This window comes from Leptodactylus fuscus, chromosome 5, assembly GCF_031893055.1.
Source record: "Leptodactylus fuscus isolate aLepFus1 chromosome 5, aLepFus1.hap2, whole genome shotgun sequence".
NCBI lineage: Eukaryota > Metazoa > Chordata > Amphibia > Anura > Leptodactylidae > Leptodactylus > Leptodactylus fuscus.
The window spans coordinates 112,705,079-112,727,664 of NC_134269.1; the positions used below are offsets into that span (position 1 = coordinate 112,705,079).

General features: G+C 39.5%; 1 protein-coding gene across 1 annotated transcript in view; it reads left to right on the forward strand.

Moving 5' to 3' along the window:
* Positions 1-22,586, forward strand: part of SEMA3E (semaphorin 3E) — a 140,004-nt gene that overhangs the window by 59,960 nt on the left and 57,458 nt on the right. The window contains exon 2 of the mRNA XM_075274051.1: positions 1,721-1,881. Within this exon, the coding sequence (XP_075130152.1) occupies positions 1,721-1,881 (161 nt within the window). The remainder of the gene's footprint in view (positions 1-1,720; positions 1,882-22,586) is intronic.

The window sequence follows — 22,586 nt, forward strand, 5'->3', positions numbered from 1 at the left end:
CAACACCTGGACCACCACCACTAAAACGTCTGACATGTTGCTATGATTTGTCCAACGTTTAGGGTATAATTTAAAGGCTGAAACAGCATCATCCAGATGATATAAAGTCTAATATATGTGTGACATCATATTTTTTAAAAATCATCAGTTTTTATCATAAGGGACTAATTATATTCTCACTAATGAGCGCCAACGATTTCATTGCTGTTTTAGTGACCTTGACCTGCTATGTCAATAGTGATTGCTGCCACCTGCACCGTCCCTGGGATTGGCCTTTATTATGCCTTTGCATTATGAGTCTATGAGTGCGATTATGTTTGGTTTTGTTCCGCCCTGTTCAAATACTCACTGTCTACTGTCTAGGGACTCTATTGACTGAGCATCTCTTATGTTCCCAGGAGAGTGTGGAATTCCTAGACATTCCTTACAAAGGGACATGACACTCAGTGTAGTTGAAAGGCAAGTTCACAAGAGAGGTTAAGCTCACTGTCATTCTGGTGCTGCAAAAGAAACTTAAACAAAAGAGACATGGAATAGAAAACCTGTATATACAGCACAGAGCCATAGGTTAAAATTCTGATTCAACCAACTTTTTGTGTTTTCATGTTATTCTGCAATCCATAAGCATATTATTATTTAACGTCTATAGCAAGGACATGTAGCAGCATTAGCGATCAGGATTTGAATAAAAGTATCACTTAATGTGCTGTAAAATACTGTACAAAGATGCAACAAAAAAAATAAAAAATAAAAGTAAAAGAATTGCATAAATATGATATACTCACTATTAAATGAATTCTCTTTACACATAGGAATAGTAATGAAATGAATATGATTTGTCTATGTCTGTATATTATCATTGATATCACTTATCTTTAAAATATTAGAAATGCCATAGGATTCAGAAAGTAAGAGAACAGAAAACAAATATATCTTATGAAATGTAGCTTGGAATGAGGGAGAGTGAAAGAAATATTATTGTGAGCAATGATTTCCACTGTGTAAGACTAATATTAGGGAACATAGACCCTGTTCATCATTTGCTTTATACATTTATAGAAATTGTGCAAACTTCTAATAGAGTAGATACGATTAGTTATAGTAATCTATGTTATATTATACATTGTATGCTTACCAAAGAGGAAATGCACTTACAAATAGGATTAAGTTGCTAAAACATTTGTCATAAATATCTGACAATTCTAGCAGTTGTAGCCAAGTTTAACATGACTTTTAACAAGTTAACAGTTGGCAATTGCTTTGACTTAACATTTTTTCTCTTTTTACATTGCTTTTTATGGGTTTTTTTGTTAGTTACCACAGTGCAATAAGTTATCAGATTCAAGTAAAAGATGACTACAACTGTAACTCATTTTTTCTTGAAGAGGTAACTATAGGACTTTTGTGAGTCCATGTCATTATTAGGAATAAATGGCCATGCTTGGAGTTCAGTACTTGGTGCATAAAATAGCACAATAAAAATAATGATTGGAGTTAAAGACTGTCACCTACTTCAACTTATCGTGTGAATCTATATGTCACTAGGCTACAGCTACTGTAATAGTTTCATCTTTTTTTGTTTAATCAGCTATAAACTGAAATTATTAGAAATACAATATGCTTCCAGTCATGTAGAAATCACTCATCTACTGTAACCTATTATATGTTCATTTTCAGTCTGCATAGCCATTGAGACTTAACAATGTTATTTGTATTCCAGAGCTATGGGATTTAAACAGAACCTCAATATTTCAAAGTCAGCTTGGAGCTCTTGACCTGCGTACCATGTATTTGGATGAGTATCAAGAAAGGCTGTTTGTTGGAGGCAGAGATCATGTGTATTCACTTAGCCTGGAAAACATCAGTGAAAAATATAAAGAGGTAGTGTATGAAAAAAAGTCAAGATTGCATATGATTACAGTACAGTAAAAGGATATGTTCTGCCAAATACTCTACCTACATAAAGTGGGCCTGTGGCACTGATACTGCTAACAGTGTAATGAACACTTTCATTTGTAATAATGGTAGTGCTTCATGCAGAAACTGAGTGGGCCTCCACAGGTAACACTGTTCTTCATGTTTCTAATCTCCCCTGGGCCTCTGATCATTATACTCTGGGGTCTGAAGACACTCCATTCCAGAGTATAATATTAGCAGTTTCAATTCCGAAGTATTTGTTTTGAATGAAACCAACAGGTGATCCTCATGAGACGAATTTTGCAAGGTTTGCTCAACAAATACTCTTGCTTCCAGTCCGCAGCATACTTACTGATCCCTGCTCCTGGCCGCAACTGCCTTGACTTCCACTTCAGCCCTCCAAGGGACCTTGTGCATTATATATCACAACTAGAGATGAGCGAACACTGTTCGGATCAGCTGATCCGAACAGCACGCTCCCATAGAAATGAATGTAAGCACCTGTGACACCGGCCGGCCGCCGGCAAAGTCAGCGTCACAGGTGCTTCCATTCATTTCTATGGGAGCGTGCTGTTCGGATCAGCTGATCCGAACAGTGTTCGCTCATCTCTAATCACAACGCCGCAGATGTGATATGGGAAGGTTTGGGCCCCCTGGAGGGCTGAAGGGCAAGCGGAGGCAGTCATGACTAGGAGCAGGGATCGGTAAGTAAATAGGGCCTATTACCTGCTGGGGTTACTCCAGAAGGGAACGGCCTATTAAATAAAATACTGATGCTGATTCCTAGACCATACTTACAAAGACTGTGACATTAACTCCCCTCTGAGGCCAAGACCCATACTACAGGATACAATGTTTTCTTATTTCCTAACCCTTAGCTGAGTATGTTAATTGCAAACATTCTTACCAATATCACTGATTTCTTTTGTTTGTCTTTATGTTTTCTTTTTCTTGTTTTTGTATATTCTAAGTTTATGCTTTGTTTAGAAGAGTTCTTCGTGATCCTAACATAATGTTCCCTTATTTGCACTGTTGTACTTGTTACCTCATTTTGTCATTCAATAAACAACTTTGAAACTAAAATGAAAAAGTTATGGCTTTTAAGATGTGTAGAGATGAGCGAACAGTGAAATATTCGAGATTCGATATTCGTTTCGAGTAGAGCCTCAATATTCGACTACTCGATCGAATATCGAATCCCATTGTAGTCTATGGGAAAAAAATGCTCGTTTCAGGGGAAACCAATATTCGACTAAAGGAGAGTCACCAAGTCCACGAATAGCAGGAGGAGAGTGTTTAGGAGGGGCGCTGTGCAGTTAAAGCGCACAGACCCCATTACAGTCTATGGGGTCCGTGCGCTTTAACTGCACAGCACTTGCAGTTGCACTGATAAAAAGTAAGCTCCCTCGTAACAGCAAGCTGTCAGCTCTCCTGACTAGCAAGGACGAGCCTGCTGCAGGACCAACGTTGATTTGCTGCAGGCTCGTCCTTGCTAGTCAGGAGAGCTGGCAGCTTGCTGTTATGAGGGAGCTGACTTTTTCTCATAGGAATAAATTGATCAGCGTTGATTGGCCAGTATACAGCATTTGGCCAATCAACGCTGGTTCTACCGGAGGCTCGTCTGTGAGGAGGCGGAGTCTAAGATCGGATCACAGCAGTCTCCATTGTGATCCGATTTTAGACTCTGCCTCCTCACAGGCGAGCCTCTGGCAGGACCAGCATTGTTTGGCCGAATGCTGTACACTGGCCAATCACCACTGGTTAATTCATTCCTATGAGAAAGAGAGTCAGCTCCCTCATAACAGCAAGCTGCCAGCTCTCCCAGCTAGTAAAGACGAGCAGCAAATCAGCGCTGGCTCTGCAGCAGGCTCGTCCTTGCTAGACAAGAGAACTGGCAGCTTGCTGTTACGAGGCAGTTGATTTTTTTGTCATAGGAATGCATTGGACAGCGTTGATTGGCCAGTGTACATCATTCGGCCAATCAATGCTGGTTCTGCCGGAGGCTTGTCTGTGAGGAGGCAGATTCTAAGATTGTACCACAATGCAGACTGTTGTGGTCCGATCTTAGACTCCGCCTCCTCACAGATGAGCCTCCGGCAGAACCAGCGTTGATTGGCTGAATGCTGTACACTGGCCAATCAACGCTGGTCAAGCATTCCTATAAGAAAATGTAAGCTAGCTTGTAACAGCAAGCTGCCAGCTCTCTGCCGACTAGCAAGGATGAGCCTGCTGCAGAACCAGCGTTGATTTGCCAAATGCTATACACTGTATAGCATTCGGCCAATCAACGCTGGCTCTGAATCAAATATTTACTGCGAATAGCTAGTAGTATTCAATCGAGTATGAATATTTTGAATACTGTAGTATTCGATCGAATACCTACTCGATCGAATACTACTCGTTCATCTGTAAAGATGTGACCATGAAAAAAACCAAAAAAGGACCCGTGTCTTTAAGTATCAAACTAGACTCTGTCCTTAATGGGCTAATAAGATGTATTATTCATTTTCTTACATTGACCTATAATTAATTTACGAAAATTTGTTTAGAATTGGAGATACACTTTACGTAAGATGTCTGTCTTCACAAACATATGCAGAAAATGGAATAAAATATTCAACAATTAGAATGTAATAAGATAATTAAAATAGTACAGCATGTACAGTACATTTCAATTAAGTAACAATCTCTTTGTACAGTGGTCACTAGTGATGGGCAATCATTTATTTAGGTCAGAATAAATTTCTTCCGACTCTGAGTTGAAATTGGCTTGAAACATAATGCATGACACTCCCGGGAAATTAAGTACTATGACAGCAGAGAAGGAGTAAAAACACACTGAACCCAGATTGTGGCAGACTCTATATTTCACAGAACTTCTCAATTCTTTTGCACAGACCGAGCACAGAACTGTTGCTACTTTTATATAAACAGTGGCTGCTCTGTACTGTCACTCTAAATCCTATAATTGCTTCTTATGTCTTTCTGTCTAAATGAATTAAATCTATATAATCTTTCTCTTCTCTTCACTCCTCTGTGCTTCTATCCTGTCGGCATTTTCCGTAGTAATTCCATACTTTTTCCTTATTTTTGCACTGTACATACTGGATGGGACATGTCCCTAATATCTATACTTTCTTCTCCTCTATACTCTCTTATATAATACCTATAATATCAGCAATTGCCTCTCATGACCTTTATAAAATTCCTTGAGAGGCTGATACAAGGGAACTTTAAAAAAGCCGATTTGATTCACAGTTCATGTGATCCTGCTGCCTTTTGAATTGTCCATGTAGCAAATCACATTAGTTTGTTTTGTCCAACCAAACTTTTTGTGAATTTCAGGTTTAATCTGGTTGACTGCAAACAGCTCAAGTGGTCATTTTGAGACCTTAAGGCTGCCTTCACCCGGAGTAACGCCAGGCTTGTAAAAATCCTCATTCACAGCTGTACACGCGAGCGCTGCGGAAGGCTCCCAAACACTTCCCATTCACTTCAATGGGAGCAGTCGTAAATCCGGCGTTACGAGCGCTCCCATTGAAGTGAATGGGAAGTGTTCGGGAGCCTTCTGCAGCGCTCGCGTGTACAGCTGTGAATGAGGATTTTTACAAGCCTGGCATTACTCTGTGTGAAGGCAGCCTTATTATTAGAGATGAGCGAACACTAAAATGTTCGAGGTTCGAAATTCGATTCGAACAGCCGCTCACTGTTCGAGTGTTCCAATGGGTTTCGAACCCCATTATAGTCTATGGGGAACATAAACTCGTTAAGGGGGAAACCCAAATTCGTGTCTGGAGGGTCACCAAGTCCACTATGACACCCCAGGAAATGATACCAACACCCTGGAATGACACTGGGACAGCAGGGGAAGCATGTCTGGGGGCATAAAAGTCACTTTATTTCATGGAAATCCCTGTCAGTTTGCGATTTTCGCAAGCTAACTTTTCCCCATAGAAATGCATTGGCCAGTGCTGATTGGCCAGAGTACGGAACTCGACCAATCAGCGCTGGCTCTGCCGGAGGAGGCGGAGTCTAAGATCGCTCCACACCAGTCTCCATTCAGGTCCGACCTTAGACTCCGCCTCCTCTCGCAGAGCCAGCGCTGATTGGCCGAAGGCTGGCCTATGCATTCCTATGCGAATGCAGAGACTTAGCAGTGCTGAGTCAGTTTTGCTCAACTACACATCTGATGCACACTCGGCACTGCTACATCAGATGTAGCAATCTGATGTAGCAGAGCCGAGGGTGCACTAGAACCCCTGTGCAATCTCAGTTCACGCTAATAGAATGCATTGGCCAGCGCTGATTGGCCAATGCATTCTATTAGCCCGATGAAGTAGAGCTGAATGTGTGTGCTAAGCACACACATTCAGCACTGCTTCATCATGCCAATACAATGCATTAGCCAGTGCTGATTGGCCAGAGTACGGAATTCGGCCAATCAGCGCTGGCTCTGCTGGAGGAGGCGGAGTCTAAGGTCGGACCTGAATGGAGACTGGTGTGGAGCGATCTTAGACTCCGCCTCCTCCAGCAGAGCCAGCGCTGATTGGCCGAATTCCGTACTCTGGCCAATCAGCGCTGGCCAATGCATTCTATTAGCCCGATGAAGTAGAGCTGAATGTGTGTGCTTAGCACACACATTCAGCTCTACTTCATCAGGCTAATAAAATGCATTGGCCAATCAGCGCTGGCCAATGCATTCTATTAGCTTGATGAAGCAGAGTGTGCACAAGGGTTCAAGCGCACCCTCGGCTCTGATGTAGCAGAGCCGAGGGTGCACAAGGGTTCAAGTGCACCCTCGGCTCTCCTACATCAGAGCCGAGGGTGCGCTTGAACCCTTGTGCAGCCTCGGCTCTGCTACATCAGAGCCGAGGGTGCGCTTGAACCCTTGTGCACACTCTGCTTCATCAAGCTAATAGAGTGCATTGGCCAGCGCTGATTGGCCAGAGTACGGAATTCGGCCAATCAGCGCTGGCCAATGCATCCCTATGGGAAAAAGTTTATCTCACAAAAATCATAATTACACACCCGATAGAGCCCCAAAAAGTTATTTTTAATAACATTCCCCCCTAAATAAAGGTTATCCCTAGCTATCCCTGCCTGTACAGCTATCCCTGTCTCATAGTCACAAAGTTCACATTCTCATATGACCCGGATTTGAAATCCACTATTCGTCTAAAATGGAGGTCACCTGATTTCGGCAGCCAATGACTTTTTCCAATTTTTTTCAATGTCCCCGGTGTCGTAGTTCCTGTCCCACCTCCCCTGCGCTGTTTTTGGTGCAAAAAAGGCGCCAGGGAAGGTGGGAGGGGAATCGAATTTTGGCGCACTTTACCACGCGGTGTTCGATTCGATTCGAACATGGCGAACACCCTGATATCCGATCGAACATGTGTTCGATAGAACACTGTTCGCTCATCTCTACTTATTATCAATTATGCAAACCATATTGACACTTAATATTTTTAATAGTTTTTCTTCACTTTTTGTTTGAATATTTCCGTTGCGTGCCCTTTAAAAAAAGAAATAAGTCATTGAATTTCTCTGAACAGATTATTGTAGGTTGAGTCATCTTGTATTCCCCTTTTATTACAACATAACAGTTTCCACATACAGTAAACTGAATAACGTAAGGGCACGTGTCTCATAGCACATATCAGGCTTTCACATGGGATTTTAATAAGTCAGCCATGACCAGCATATTCATGATTCTTGTATAGTTTTAACCATAATTGACAGATTTACTGTTTGTTGAAAAGAAGTCTGAACTTGTCATCCAGAATTACCTCAGTAAAAGCACGACTTTGCTTTATAATAGATTTCTTTTGTGATAACCACCTTCCCTACAAGGTGTTGCTCTTGAGGTTTAAGCTGATGAAATGAGAAAAATATGTCTTTGCGACTTAATCTCAGATGATCTATGGAGTCTCAGCCACCAATGAATCATACAGCCTTAATAAATCCTATTCAAATCTCTTCTTTGACAGATGGGTAACATTACATGTATCATACATATAATTAATAATATTACACCACTCTCCACAATCTGCATCAGGATAAACAATATCTAGAATTCTCCAGACTAGTTATGTAAACCATAAATAACACAGATTCTTCTCCTGTCAGTCTTATCTTACACAACTTCTAATTTGATTTGATAAAGAGTAACTAAACTTTAGAATGACTTATTTTCCGGTGGCGTATGTGTCATAAACAAATGTATTCTTTTCTTTGCTTCTCTACAGGATGCTGTATACTGCTTCTCACTGTGTATGGTGGATGGATTTCTGTGAATTGATGGAAAAATAATGGTAGGAGGGTCACTTCAAACATTTATATCTCAGGCAATATAAAATGTAGAACATGCTTCTGGTATTATATGAAAGAAGAGATTCTAATATTTTTCATGTGACCTCAGTATTATGTTTCTATGTATTAATATGACTGGAATATCAGTGTTTGAAATGACCCTCGCCCTTATTTTCTCTGCATTTCATACAAACGTATACACTGTGAGAAGCCGGGTACAGCTCTCAATATAAAAACAAGCTTTCCAAGCTTTTATTATTAAGGTACATTTGCTGTTTTGTGGACTCCCAGGAAGGGGCGGGTTCACACCCTCGCCCGGTCTCTGATTTGTGGGTTTCTGTCTTCTGCCCGAGAAACTGGACAGGAGACAGAGACCCGACAGTCAGTGTCCACCTGTGAGCGTCGTGTGTGTCTCCACTGCGAAACCGTTTTTTTTTTTACCGGACACAAAGTCCTGCATGTCTGACTTTGTATCCAGTTAAAAAAAAAATGGTTTCATCGCAGAGAGGCACAAGATTCTCACAGGCGGTCACTTTGCAAACCCATTCAAGTGAAAGGGTTTCAAAACTGACTGCCGGTTTCCAACTCCTGTCCAGTTTCTCTGGTAGAAAACGGAACCCTGCAAAGCAGAGACCGAGCACAGGTGTGAACCCACCCTTAGTAAGAATTATACATAGTGATCAGCCCTTGTAGGCACTGGCATACAGTATAATGTTTAGGCTTACAACTAGAAAATGACTGTAACTAGAATGCTAAAACGTTATATAGCAGATTTGTTAGATTGTACAAAGAAGGGAATGTACTAATAGTAAATTATGTAGTATATGGTAAAATACAGTATCATTAAAAACCGTTAATAGAAAGAATCAGAAGCCATTATGAATTTTACTGTTTCACAACTTCCTAGCTCGGTAAGTAGATTGTTCTAGCCAAACAAGCACCAGCACAGATCATAGAATCATATTAAAGAACTGCTTAGCACTCGATATACTGTATATAAGTATATGAGTGATCTTCTATACGTACAACATATACTTTGGGATACAACATGGAAAATCAATACATTTTTCTTTGGGCACATACTGTGATAGTAAAAAGTGTGTGTACTTTAACCTTTTCGCTGCCAAGGGTCTCTGGAAATTTTGCACCTCCAGTAGCCAGAGCAATTTTCACAGTTTTGAGATGGACAAATCAAACCTAAATTGCAACATTAAAAAAAGCATCCAACCCCCCATACCTATATATTTTCTTAAAGTAGACACCCGCAGCATTGTCAGAATGCCACTTGGTACTGTATACGAACAGGCACCTTCATGCAATTTTGATTTAAAGTGAATGTTTTATGAAAAATGCAAATAAATGTATATTAGTTGTTAAAAGCGGAAACCAAACAAAAAATTAAATGCACCAAACCTTCTAAAAATAACAGTTCAACATGTGCAGAGTTCATACATATCACTATGGCCTGAACCCACATGCACGTGTCTTCAGAAAATCGCTAGAACTGGAAGGAACAAAATTCTGCTTTGAAGCTGGAAATGTTAAAAAAGTATCATCCTATAAAATGTAGGGATTACACACCATGAAAAGTAAGTGAACCACTAAACCCTATATATTTTTTGAAAGTAGACAACCTGAAGATTAGAAATGTCTTAATAGATCATCAATAGCCACATCCACCTTCATGCAACTTTGCGACCAACACAAATAATTTTTTGAAAAAATACGCTAAAACACATATTTGTACCTAAAACTCATGTTCAATCTCACATTCATATACAAAATACTTTTAAAATAATAGTTTATGGTGTATACAATGTGTAAATATACTATATGTACCGCAAACATCAACTACAACAAGAGCTCGGACTCCCAAAAACATGAATACAGAAGACAAGCAGGATTTTGCTGTTGTTCACTAACATGTTAAAAAGCTATACTGCACCTACCAAACTGTGACTGTGATACCAAAATCTAACTTTTTTCAGAGTACACAGCATACCGTATATAAAAACACAATTTAATAGTTTATATATACAACCACCTTCATTCAACTTTGCGGCAAACAGAGATTGCTAGCAAAAATTGCGCAAAAATTCTAATTTGCCACTAAAGTGCGGCTCAAGAAATCCCTTTCTGCAAACATAATGTACTGTCCATAAAACTGCAATATGTGAGGAGTTCATACATACCACACATGTATATATTTACAGGGGCAGGTGTTAAAGAATCGCCAAAATCGCAGAAATGCACCATCCCATTTTGTGCATGCAAATTAAATAGGACTTTACATAAAAATGTTATTTTCCATCCCCCTATAAAAATGTTAGCAATCTATACGTTCATCTCTAGTGATAATCGTTATTACTATTATTTTAGCGTGTAACGGATATCACTAGAGACGTATTTTACTGTAGAAAGCTCAGGTATAGACAGGACAGGGATTGGGTGAAATGTAAACTTTATTTGCGACTTTATGTATATGTTGTGTAAGTGTTTGGTGCAACTTTTTTTGGGGAGGGCTGCGACCTGGACAATGGTAAACGTCTGGGTCACAGCGCCAATAAACTTCCTGGTTATGTTCAGGAGGTATAACATAAGAATACCCCACTAGTAAAGCTCAGGGGGGAATTACATTATAACTGTATGTGACAATCAGAGACAAATGTATAGTATACTCTCTGATTGGCAGGAGAAGGGTTAATAGGGAAAATAGAGTCCCTGCCACCCCCCTCCTGCTGTCACATACAAGTTATGCAGAGAGTCTGATCATTTCTCTGTCTCTCTCTCTCTCCTGAACTGCTCCGTGTCCCTCTCCCTTTCCTGTTATAGATCGCAAATTGCTTTGCTTAGACAGGAGGGGGGGACACTTTGGAGCTCTATATCTTTGGACTGCATCAACATATCTTGATGCTTTCAATTGCATTTTAAAGAGGAGAATCTCATCTTTAAAATGATATCAAGAACTCGATGATTGGATGTACAGTTTTGGAGCAAATCACTGTTGAAACACTGTCGGGAATTGAGATCTGCAGTTGGATCTCAATGCCAAATAGTGTTTTCAACAGTGAATCGTTCCAAGACTGTAAGTAAAATCATCAAGTCCCTGGTATCATTTTAAAGATGAGAGTCTCTTCTTTAAAATGCATTTTAAAGCATCAAGATATGTTGATGCAGTCCAGAGATATGGGCATTAGTAGGGAGGACGTAGTAACAACGTCCTCCGCTACTGAAGTGCCACCTTGGGAGCACGTATAGCATACGTGCCTGGCAGCGAAAGGGTTAAGGTTTTGTTTATTTAATTCTCTCGCTGCTTAACAATCTCTTTGCTGAGATACATTTTTACCACATGGGCAGGGAGGTGGTTTGGCTATTTTTCAAGAAAGATTATTCTTGAATATTTTTGGCATGCACTTTAAGAGAATGATAGTGTTTAAACCGAAAACAGGTTGTGTTTACCAGAGCCAGGAACTGATTTATCACACTTTTCAGCTTAGAGCTTAGGTTTGATGTCATGGTTAAAGTTTCCTCTTGTGAGTATCAATTTCACTATTCAGGAGAGCGTACTTTGCATCTCTCTTATTCACAGTCCACCAAGGAATGATAATGATTTTATAGAGATACAGATAGCACAAAAATCTATCAATATTATTAGGAGTTTGAAAATAATCATTTCAACATTAGATACCTGTAGGGATAGAATATAATGTTAACCCTCCCTTTATTATATGGATATGATACAAAACAAGCTTTATTGCGCTCAAATATAGTTTAATTAAAGTATTCAACTGGGGAGAAGGAAAAGTTGTCTGCTAGCAGAGATAGTTGTAGCGTTAAAAAAAGCACCTATATCCAGCCTTCCTTTTTTCCCTTTACAGTGAAGTGGCTCCAGTTCTCTTCACCAGCCATTGTGGCCGATGCTGCAGGATGACATCACTGATAACAGGGCCACTCTTGTGTTCCTAGTATTTTGTGAAATATTTTAGACCCATTTTTCTTCCTTATGCCACCACTTTGTTGGTTACTTCAATTTGGGCACACATTGGTAAATGTTAAGTCATTATCACCATTATCATTTAAAAATATGTTTTCCTTAAGCTACAATCATTTCGCCAAGTCAAAGCAGAACAGATTTCTATGAGGTTTAGCTTTGTAAATATCCCCCACTCAGTGGCATAAGTACACATAGTGGCTGTCACAAGGGCTTGCGTCTTAAGATCTCAGTGGGCCCCTGCTTTTCTTTTTTTTAAATAGGCTGTTACCCGCAGGAAAAACCCCAGCAGATAATGGGCCCTAATTACTTACCCTTCCCTGTTCCTGCTCACGGCTGCCTCCACTTCCCCTTCTGTCCTCCAGAGAGCCCCATGTGTTTCATATGATGTCATTGGGGCCCCTTGGAGGGAAGAATGGGAAGCAGAGGTCGCCATGAGCAGGAGCCGAGATCAGTAAGTAACGCCACGGGCCCGTGGCAAGAGAATATGTTGAGTGAACCCCAACAAATACTGCTATTGTTATACATGAGGGTCTCTTCAGATATGTCCCACAGTGGAGGGGCCACTATAGGACATTATATTGTATGTAAATATGGAAGGAGGGGGGTGCAAGTCAAAAGTTTGCTATGGGAACCAGTCTTTGCAAGTTATGTTTATGGTATATTGCTTAAACCCCTTCATTTATAAAAGTAGTGACACAATGGTAAAAAGTGTTCACAATGTGATGTTAAGCATATTGTGGCCTTTACTTGACTACAGAAATTCTATGAATGCATTTTCTGATTGTTAAGGGAATATAAATTCCAAAAGCCCTTCAACTCGCAGGGATTATACAGCTGTATTTTTTTTCCATCACAAATTTTGCAATCTGGACAACATAAATATTATATGCTATATTTTCTCTCTCTCTGGGGGTATGCACTAAATTAGACATGATTTAATTATAAAAGTATTTTTCTATGCATATTTAACATATCATATTACTTTAAAAGTTGCATGTATTATTTTGCTAACATTTCTATTGCTCCATTGCATCTGCATAAAATAAAGCCACTTAGCTAAATGATTCTCCCAGATTGAGCACACTGTTTATATGCCGATCTAGATTAAGAATTTGAAAAAAAATTAACCTACATTGCTCCCTCACCCCATGTAAAGCCCTCTGCACTGAAACCACTTCTAACAAAGTCATTTCACTCATGTATAATATCTTGCCTTCCTACCTACATAACTAGGAGAAAGAACTAAACAGCTTCCCTCTCCAAGAACAGTGGCACGAGGCCTTTCTACTGTGCCATAAAGTCTCCATTTCCTGCAACGTACAGGAGTAATACACCTAAAAAGACTAATATTAAACCATATGAGCGGAACAATATACCAAAACCAAGAAAAAAACAAACAAGTACTGTATAATAAATCAGTATAAATTTTATTCATATCCAGGTTAAAAAAAACAAAAAACAAAGGATATATAAAGACAAAAAATACATAAATAACAGGGAGACAGAAATCTAAATACCAAGATAGTGTAGGCAGTGTATATATCGTATGTATACGAATCGATGAAACTGGCATAAAAACTTACAAAAGTGATATGCAAAAAGAATAATAGTAAATATAAATAAATAATAAACATGTATTGAAAAAGGCTAAGGCATATACTGCTGGAATAGAAAGACTGAAATGCCAGAAATCACATAAAGCAGTGAACTATATCATAATAGAAGCCTACTCACACTACCATAGCAACATCCGAGGCGCGTTTTGCCCTCACACATGGGCTTCTCTACAGAGACAATGCAAGGCTCAGGGACAGTGGTATGTATAAGGACCCAGATCAAATAATACAATATACACACAGGTACTAATGAAAAAATAACTACCTGACACATGTAAACCAAACCAAAATGGCTGCTGCGTATGGATAAACGTATGTGCAAGAATGGAATAACAATGCAACTAAGCATTCACAGGATGATTATGATATCGCGAGACCACGGGACTGCAGACCAACATAGTGTATATGACATATAAACAAAGTAAAAATGGCCACCACAACTAAATAATCACATGTGCAAGAGTAGAATAGCAACACAAGACTTACTGACCGCCAACCAGTGCCAACACACTGAGGAAACACAAGATGGATGCCGCACATGCCACAAAGCAGGTGCAAGATGATTATATCACAAGACCACGGAACCACTGACCAACATAACACATACATAGAAACAGCTAATAAATAGCGCATAAAACATAACCTTTATTAAATTCAAGATATAAAGTTGTCTATGACAGCTCACTACTAATACTAAAGCTGTGGGCAGTTAGGTGCAGGAAGCCCTCAGAACACAGGTGTGATACCTAAAGTGACCAATGCACTCCTACCCCCCAACTAAAATCCCTAACACCACTGGGCTATGGGGCTGTTAGGGTAAGTTCACACAGGGTCTTTTGGTCAGGATTTTAAGGGCGTATCCTGACAAAAAAGATGGCATTCAGTCGTGGCTACCCGTTTTGGTACAGAACCTGAGGCGGCCTCCGCCTCAGGTTCCAGACCAAAACAACCCAGTGTGAACTTACCCTTAAGGATCCCAAGCAGCTGTACACAATCAGCTGGAATCCACACTAATCCCACTGCCCATACAAAAACACACTGATACTCTGCCACCTCTATGCTTTGGGTATATATTTTAGTTTATTCACTATCAGAATTTGTGGTTAGAGGGTGATTGTAGATGCCTCATATAGCTACAAATGTGGATTGAATCTAGGATGTGTATAAACAGGTATTATACCCTCAGACAATATGTGCATTAAATAGAGCTAATAAAATATGTTATTAGAATGTGAGGAATTTATGATATGATTCCCATTCCAATATATGTGGCTGTTTATGTGAAAAGGGCCCACATTGTCGATATGGAGTTCTTGGTATCATTGTAACGGTTATGGTGTAACATTGTCCGAAACAGCAAAAAAAAATTTATTGAAAGCACAATTGACATATTTTTAAATAAAATTTTTGCATAAAACAAAATTGTGATTTTTTTACCCAAATATGTTTTGGACTATTTTCTCTATAATTAGTATTGACGATCTGGGCCCTTTTCACGTAAACAGCCACATATATTCATCAGGTATGGGATCATACTATGACTGAATTAGGCTCTAAGACGTGGAATTGATCCTGCAGTTTTAGCATGAATACCTAGTAGTACTACAAAGCATTACCACTCTGCTACAGGCAAATAATAGAACCTCCCTCTCATTGATTTGTATCTAACTCTGTTGGTGATGTGGTAGATTTTCTAGATCCACGCCCACCTTCTAACATCATGGGGGGGGGGGGGGGGCGTCGGCTGGTCCACGTAATTTGATTGGATGAGGGGTGGGTCTTGGAGGCGGACCGCAGGGTGGTTTTCCTATATTATGGGCAGTCTATGCAGCGGCTAGCGTCAGCTCTTATACTAGTACTGGGGCTCACCACCAGAGCCTCAGGAACTGTGATTTTTACTGCATTTATTGTTTATTTTTTGACACCATAATATTTGCTCCTGAAGATCCTTGTTTTAGGAGAAATGTGTAGAGCAGGATTTATATCACTAGCCTCTCTGTAATTACTATCATCATTAGTGTCTGTTACTGCAGAGGTGGCAGAGTACCAGTGTGTTTTGTATGGGTGGTGGGATTAGTGTGGATTCCAGTGTAGCTGACCGTGTAGTGCTGCTTGGGATCCTTAACAGCCCCATAGCCCAGTGGTGTTAGGGATTTTAGTTGTGGGGGTAGGAGTGCATTGGTCACTTTAGGTATCACACCTGTGTTCTGAGGGCTTCCTGAACCTAACTGCCCACAGCTTTAGCATTAGTAGTGAGTTGTTAGACAACTTTATATCTTGAATTTAACAACGGTTATGTTTTGTGTTGCTTTTTCCCCCAGGGACCTCTATTGTGACTTTAGTTGTGGGAGATCCCTTTTTGACCATCTGATTTACTAATAAATAGTACCTAGGATAAGGGAAACACAGCGGATAATGGGATTATATATATATATATATATATATATATATATATATATATATATATATATATATATATATAATCTCCCCAAGAGAGGTGGATGATAAAAATACAAGACATTTGATGAAACATATGAAATGAAGTAACAATACAATAAAATAACATCATAATGTGAAAAATGTGACACGGTGCAAGTGAGAGGTGACGAATAAAATATGATACAAAAAAAGTGATAAGGATGCAGTATAAATATACACAAAAAAATACAAAAAAATAAAAGAAAAAAGGATTCCCTGAAAATGTCATATTTACGATGGAATAAACAAGCCAAGATACACAAGTCCAACAGGATGGCCAGTAGGAGACATATTAGCAAAAAATAGCAATCTATGAATAATAACAAAACAATTAAAACAAGATAAACATATTCCAAAGCCAGAGAGACCTCAAAACAAAACAAAAAATAAAAAATGTATTAAAAATACAAATAATTAAAAAGGAGAAAATGACAAATGTGAATAGAGACAAATAGCAACACAGGGTAGTTTAACCCCTTCCCGACATCTGCCATACTAAGTTTTTAACTATGGCAGCCGCCTGGTGTCATATGCTGTTTCATATGGAGTTTAATAAATGCAAAAAAAAAAAAAAAAAAAAAAAAAAAAAAAAATTCAAATATCAAATTCAAATCACCCCCCTTTCCCTAGAACACATATAAAAGTACTTAAATACTTTGAAACACCTACAAATTGGGTATCCCTGTGTCCAAAAACACCCAGTCTACAAAGCTATAAAAATATTTTTCCTATACAGGAAACACTGTAGCAGTCAAAAATAAAAATTGAAAAATGTCATTGGCGGGAAGGGGTTAAAAAATGGAGCAAAGGTTACATTTTCATTCAAACCATAAGGTTGAACAGTATTGAGCATGAAAATCCACTGACTTTCCATTTTAGCAAGTCTCTTCTTCCAGTTTCCAACTCTAGGGCCCATCTGAACTTGATCAATAGCCCATGTATGGAAAGTATAAGAGTCAGAATTATGATGTAGATGAAAATTTCTTGGAATTGTTTTGTTATATCCTCAACATCTTTTGCACTGATAATACCAAGGATATGCTCATGAGCTCCTCGGTTTAATTCACAAGTAGTGAGTATAGATTAAATCACATGAGCGTGTAGCAAAATAAATCACCCCAGAAGATTGACAATTCAAATTTAAGCCAAATCTGACTTATCTGAATTCCAGAAAGTAGTGGATGCATCAATATTGTTACAGGTGACACACCAGCCACACTGTTTACAACCAGGTTTTGCATATACGTGGAGAGACCTAAGCATGATTCACTAATGCACCTAACTCTGCCTGACTGACTTGTCTTGCATACAAGGAGTGAAGATTGCTCTGTTGAAACTGAATAGAATATGAAGGGATATAGGGTATCCTATGGTTTTCTTGAGTTTGTTCCTTATAAAGCCAGCTGGGGTATTGGTTATGATGGTAGGTTGTGGGTTTTTGATAGTCATAGATTGATGTCCCTTGTATTGGCTGTTGTGAGAGACCTGGCTATGGTGGTGCTCAGTGTGACTTTTACTTACCATGAGCCCTGTGCATGCTGCCATGAGTCCTTTAGCTAGTGCAGAAATGGGTAGACCTGTGTCCGGGTAGACATTTTCATCTGCCCTCTTCATCCTCCTCACCTGCTTATTCTTCCATGGGTAGTATTTGTATTCAGGATGATCCAGTAAGTGTTGCACTCGTAACCTCTCAGCTTCCTCTATGTTGGTTGTTTTTGACATGGACATGGATTTCCAGGATTGTCCTGTAGATGACAAGATAAAGTTAACATAAATGTAAAATTGTAAGAGAAGCAGTATCGATATACATTATATAATGTTACACCTCTGCTGTTATACACTCTATTGTATTATACCTTCGCTGTTATACACACTATTATATTTCTGCTATAATATACTGTTGTTACTACATCAGTTGTGATTTCACCCTGCCCCCACCATATTGCTACCTCCTTACCTAGCATATTGCTGAGCTCGGCATTCTGCAGCTACGGGTTCTGCTGGGCCAGTCTCTTGCATTAATCTTTGGCCCACACCATGAAGGTGTTCATAGGGCAGCGGATCCGGGCTTCAGCTTTACTCCTGCAAGTTTGGTCCTTGTTCTCCTCCAACAGTAATACACCAAAAGAGGCTAATATTAAACCACATGTATGGGAACAATATACCAAAACCAAGAAAAACCACACAAGTATAATTGATTGATGTCCCTTGTATTGGCTGTTCTGAGAGACCTGGCTATGGTGGTTCTCAGTGTGACTTTTACTTTCCATGAGCCCTGTGCATGCTGCCATGAGTCCTTTTAGCATTAGCTAGTGCAGAAATTGGTAGACCTGTGTCCGGGTAGACATTTTCATCAGCTCTCTTCATCCTCCTCACGGATGATCCTGTAAGTGTTGAACTCTTTACCTCTCAGCTTCCTCTATATATGGTCGTTTTGCACGAAAGACATGGATTTCCAGGATTGTCCTGTAGATGACAAGATAATAACATAAATGTAAAATTGTAGGAGAAGCAGATGAATGCAGGAGCAGAATGCAGATAATGGCAATAATACACACAAACATAAAGGATTATTTTACATTGGACACTACAAATTAAGATGCTTTGACGCTGCGGTTGTTGTAGTAACTGCTCTACTAATACTGATATGGTGGTTTTCTCTGGTTCACTATTATATGAAGTTCACCATGTTACTGTATTACTTCAATCTTATTTCATTACTATAGCCTCATTACTATCCCTATATACTTGCTATACTACTATACCACAATTACCACCATATACCTCTACACTACTACTATGTATATATACTTATTATACTACATCACAATTACCACCATATACCATGATACTACTATAATACTACCCATTTGTTACACTTGCAGTTTATTACTATATTATTAATGCTTCTCATTTTATTCTAGTACTACATTACTCATCTTGCTGTATTACCATTAACATAATATTGGTTCACTATTACTAGTAGGATGGCCAGTGCCATTAAACCTGTACTGTTATATACAATATCACATCTCTACTGTTATGCAGTATATAATATACCCCTGCTGTTATACACTATATAATATTATACTTCTGCTGTCATGCAGTATTCAGGATGATCCGGTGTTGGACTCGTAACCTCTCAGCTTCCTCTATATATGGTCATTTCTGCACGAAAGACATGGATTTCCAGGATTGTCCTGTAGATGACAACATAAAATTAACAAATGTAAAATTGTAAGAGAAGCAGTGTCGTTATACATTATATAATGTTACACCTCTACTGTTATACACTATATTGTATTATACCTCTGCCGTTATACACTATTATATTACACCTTTGCTGTTATACACTATATTATATTTCTGATATAATATACTGTTGTTACTACATCAGTTGTAATTTCACCCTGCCCCCACCCTGTTGCTGTCCCCTTATCTAGCATATTGCTGAGCTCGGCATTCTGCAGCTTCGGGTTCTGCTGGGCCAGTCTCTTGCATTAATCTTTGGCCCACACTATGAAGGTGTTCATAGGGCAGCGGATCTGGGCTTAAGCTGGGGTGCGGGGTAGAGTTGATGAAAGGTGTTCCTGCCCCTTAAAATTTCATTGTTACAGCTCTAAGGTGCATCTGGGTTCCTATTTGGCTCATAGGAGGATGCCCACCACCATATTAGCACTAGAGAGATCAGTGGTACCGCACACTATACAGTTATATGTGGTGCTAACAAAAAGAGTTCTTCGACCCATAGACATATACAAGAAGTAATTTTGTTGCACACACTTAGGGGTTAAAGTTGATTTTATTTTAACAGGATTGTTAACGCCATTGACACAATGCAAAGTAGTATTGACAATAAACTAGATCCGTAAATAAATCTTTTGACGTTTCAGTCCTTAGACATTCCTCAGAAACGATCTATTTGAAACTTGTATGGGTGAAGCCTCATGTGGGAAATATGAAATGGATATGGACTAGTAGGCAGAGCTGTATGAAGGAGAGGATTGCAGGTGAGCAGCGAATATGACAAAGTATGTTGCAAAATGGAGTGCTACTTTCTCTCCATTTTGCAACATACTTTGTCATATTCGCTGCTCACCTGCAATCCTCTCCTTCATACAGCTCTGCCTACTTGTCCATATCCATTTCATATTTCCCACATGAGGCTTCACCCATACAAGTTTCAAATAGATCGTTTCTGAGGAATGTCTAAGGACCGAAACGTCAAAAGATTTATTTACGGATCTAGTTTATTGTCAATACTACTTTGCATTGTGTCAATGGCGTTAACAATCCTGTTAAAATAAAATCACAAAAATTTTTTTTCACTTTAACCCCTAAGTGTGTGCAACAAAATTACTTCTTGTACACCACCATATTAGCACATAATAATCCCCACTCACATTATGTGCTCCTGATAGCTCAGTTTCGGGGTGCAATAATCATGGTGGCAGGATGTTCCATAGGTCTGGCCATAGGCCTTGTCTCCTGGATCCTGTGATACTTGCTATGGAGTACATATTTCAGAATGATCTCTCCACAGGCTCCTGCTGACAGAATGATAATGCCTGACTTTTTTCAGGGTGATGGCTAGGCAGACAGGGGACTGGATCTTCTGAATAGTTGGAGTATGTCAGCTCCCCAACCTTCCTGGTCTTTCTAGAACTTCGGATACCTGCTTTCTACCTAAGCTTTCTGATTACTTCACAAGAATCCACACCACTCTCCTCACTCCAATATATCCTCACATTCTCCTCACTAACACAGACAGTAAGTCCCTGCAGGGGTATTACCAAGGGAACCAGTGATCAGCTGAATCTTCCCATTTACCAGATGATGTCTTCCCACTGGACATTTGGCTGCTATTCAATCCTATGGGAGGTGCAATGTATGTGAGACTCACTAGGAGGCGCTGTGTGGTGAGACTGTGTAATGTCTTCATGAAGTATGAGGAGTCAGGGATGAAATCCAGCAGCAACTTGGTTTATTTGCATCTCCACACATAGATTTGCAACTTCTTTTTAGCCATGTGCAAGCAACCCCCATCTCCTTCCTAGTTCCTATTCCCATGAGCCCCTGCTCTTAAAGAGACAGGACTGCTTGCTATATATTACATCACCCCTACCCCCGTTTTTTTTTTTTTTTTTTGAACATTACATAAGTACAGTCAAGCTAATGTATATAACAAACAAAACAATACAAGTTACATATCAAAACACTATTCACAGTCCTGAATAAAGTCTGATCAAACAGGAATAGATTCCAAGACCCTGGCTACGCCTCCTCAATGAGTCTGGATGGGGCTCTTCGTTCTCTGGTGGGATACCGTCTAGAAGAGCCAGGATCACTGCTTACTGATGAGCTGGCTATGTTCTGTTGACAAGTGCGACTATCAACAGCCACTCCATCAGGGAGAGAGTTTATCAAAGTCGTTATTTAGTAATACTTTGAAATGTGAGGTATTCCTGGTTATGGAGTGTCCATCTCGCGCAGCTGTGACCATGCTTCCTTTCTTGGCTATTGCATAATAGCCTACTGGATCATGCACTGGAGTCGTCCTATTGTTTTGCTTTTGATGAACAACCACTTTATCACCCATTTGAATAGCAGAGGGCCGCACATGACATCTCTTATCAGCTTAATGTTTCATTTTGTTCTTGTTGTTTAAGTCTGCTGGTCTAATACTAGACTCAGTTGGTAGGGCATGTGAAACCTCATCTGGAATACATATGCAAGGAGTTTGGCCAAACAGGAGTAGAGCTGGAGAAGCATTGGTTGTTGAATGTGGTGTACTTCTGTAGTTGCACAGAAACTTGTACAAGGCCTGTTTCAGTGGTATATGCTCCAGAGTGGCTGCTTAGACTCTCTTGCCTAAGGTGCGCTTAAATCTTTCCACAATTCCATTTGCTTGCGGTCAGCAAGGTGTTATCTTCCTGTGAGTGAACCCAAGATATTCAGAAAATTGTACAAATGTATGTCCATTAAATGGAGGTCCATTGTCTGTCTTGACTATTTGTGGAATACCATAGGCTGAGAAAATGTTATCCAACTCAGGTATGACACTGGTTGCTGAGATTGATGAAATAAATGCAATTGCAGGATATTGTGAATATTCATCAATAGTCACCAGGATGTATTGCCCATTAATTGAAAGCATTGGGGATATGTTGGATTATACTTCTTATGGCATCTTGAAAAATTTCTGCGGCTGAACATACCCCAAATGTCAACAGTTTGTATTGTCTTGGGCCTACATGTGTAGAAAATGTTAA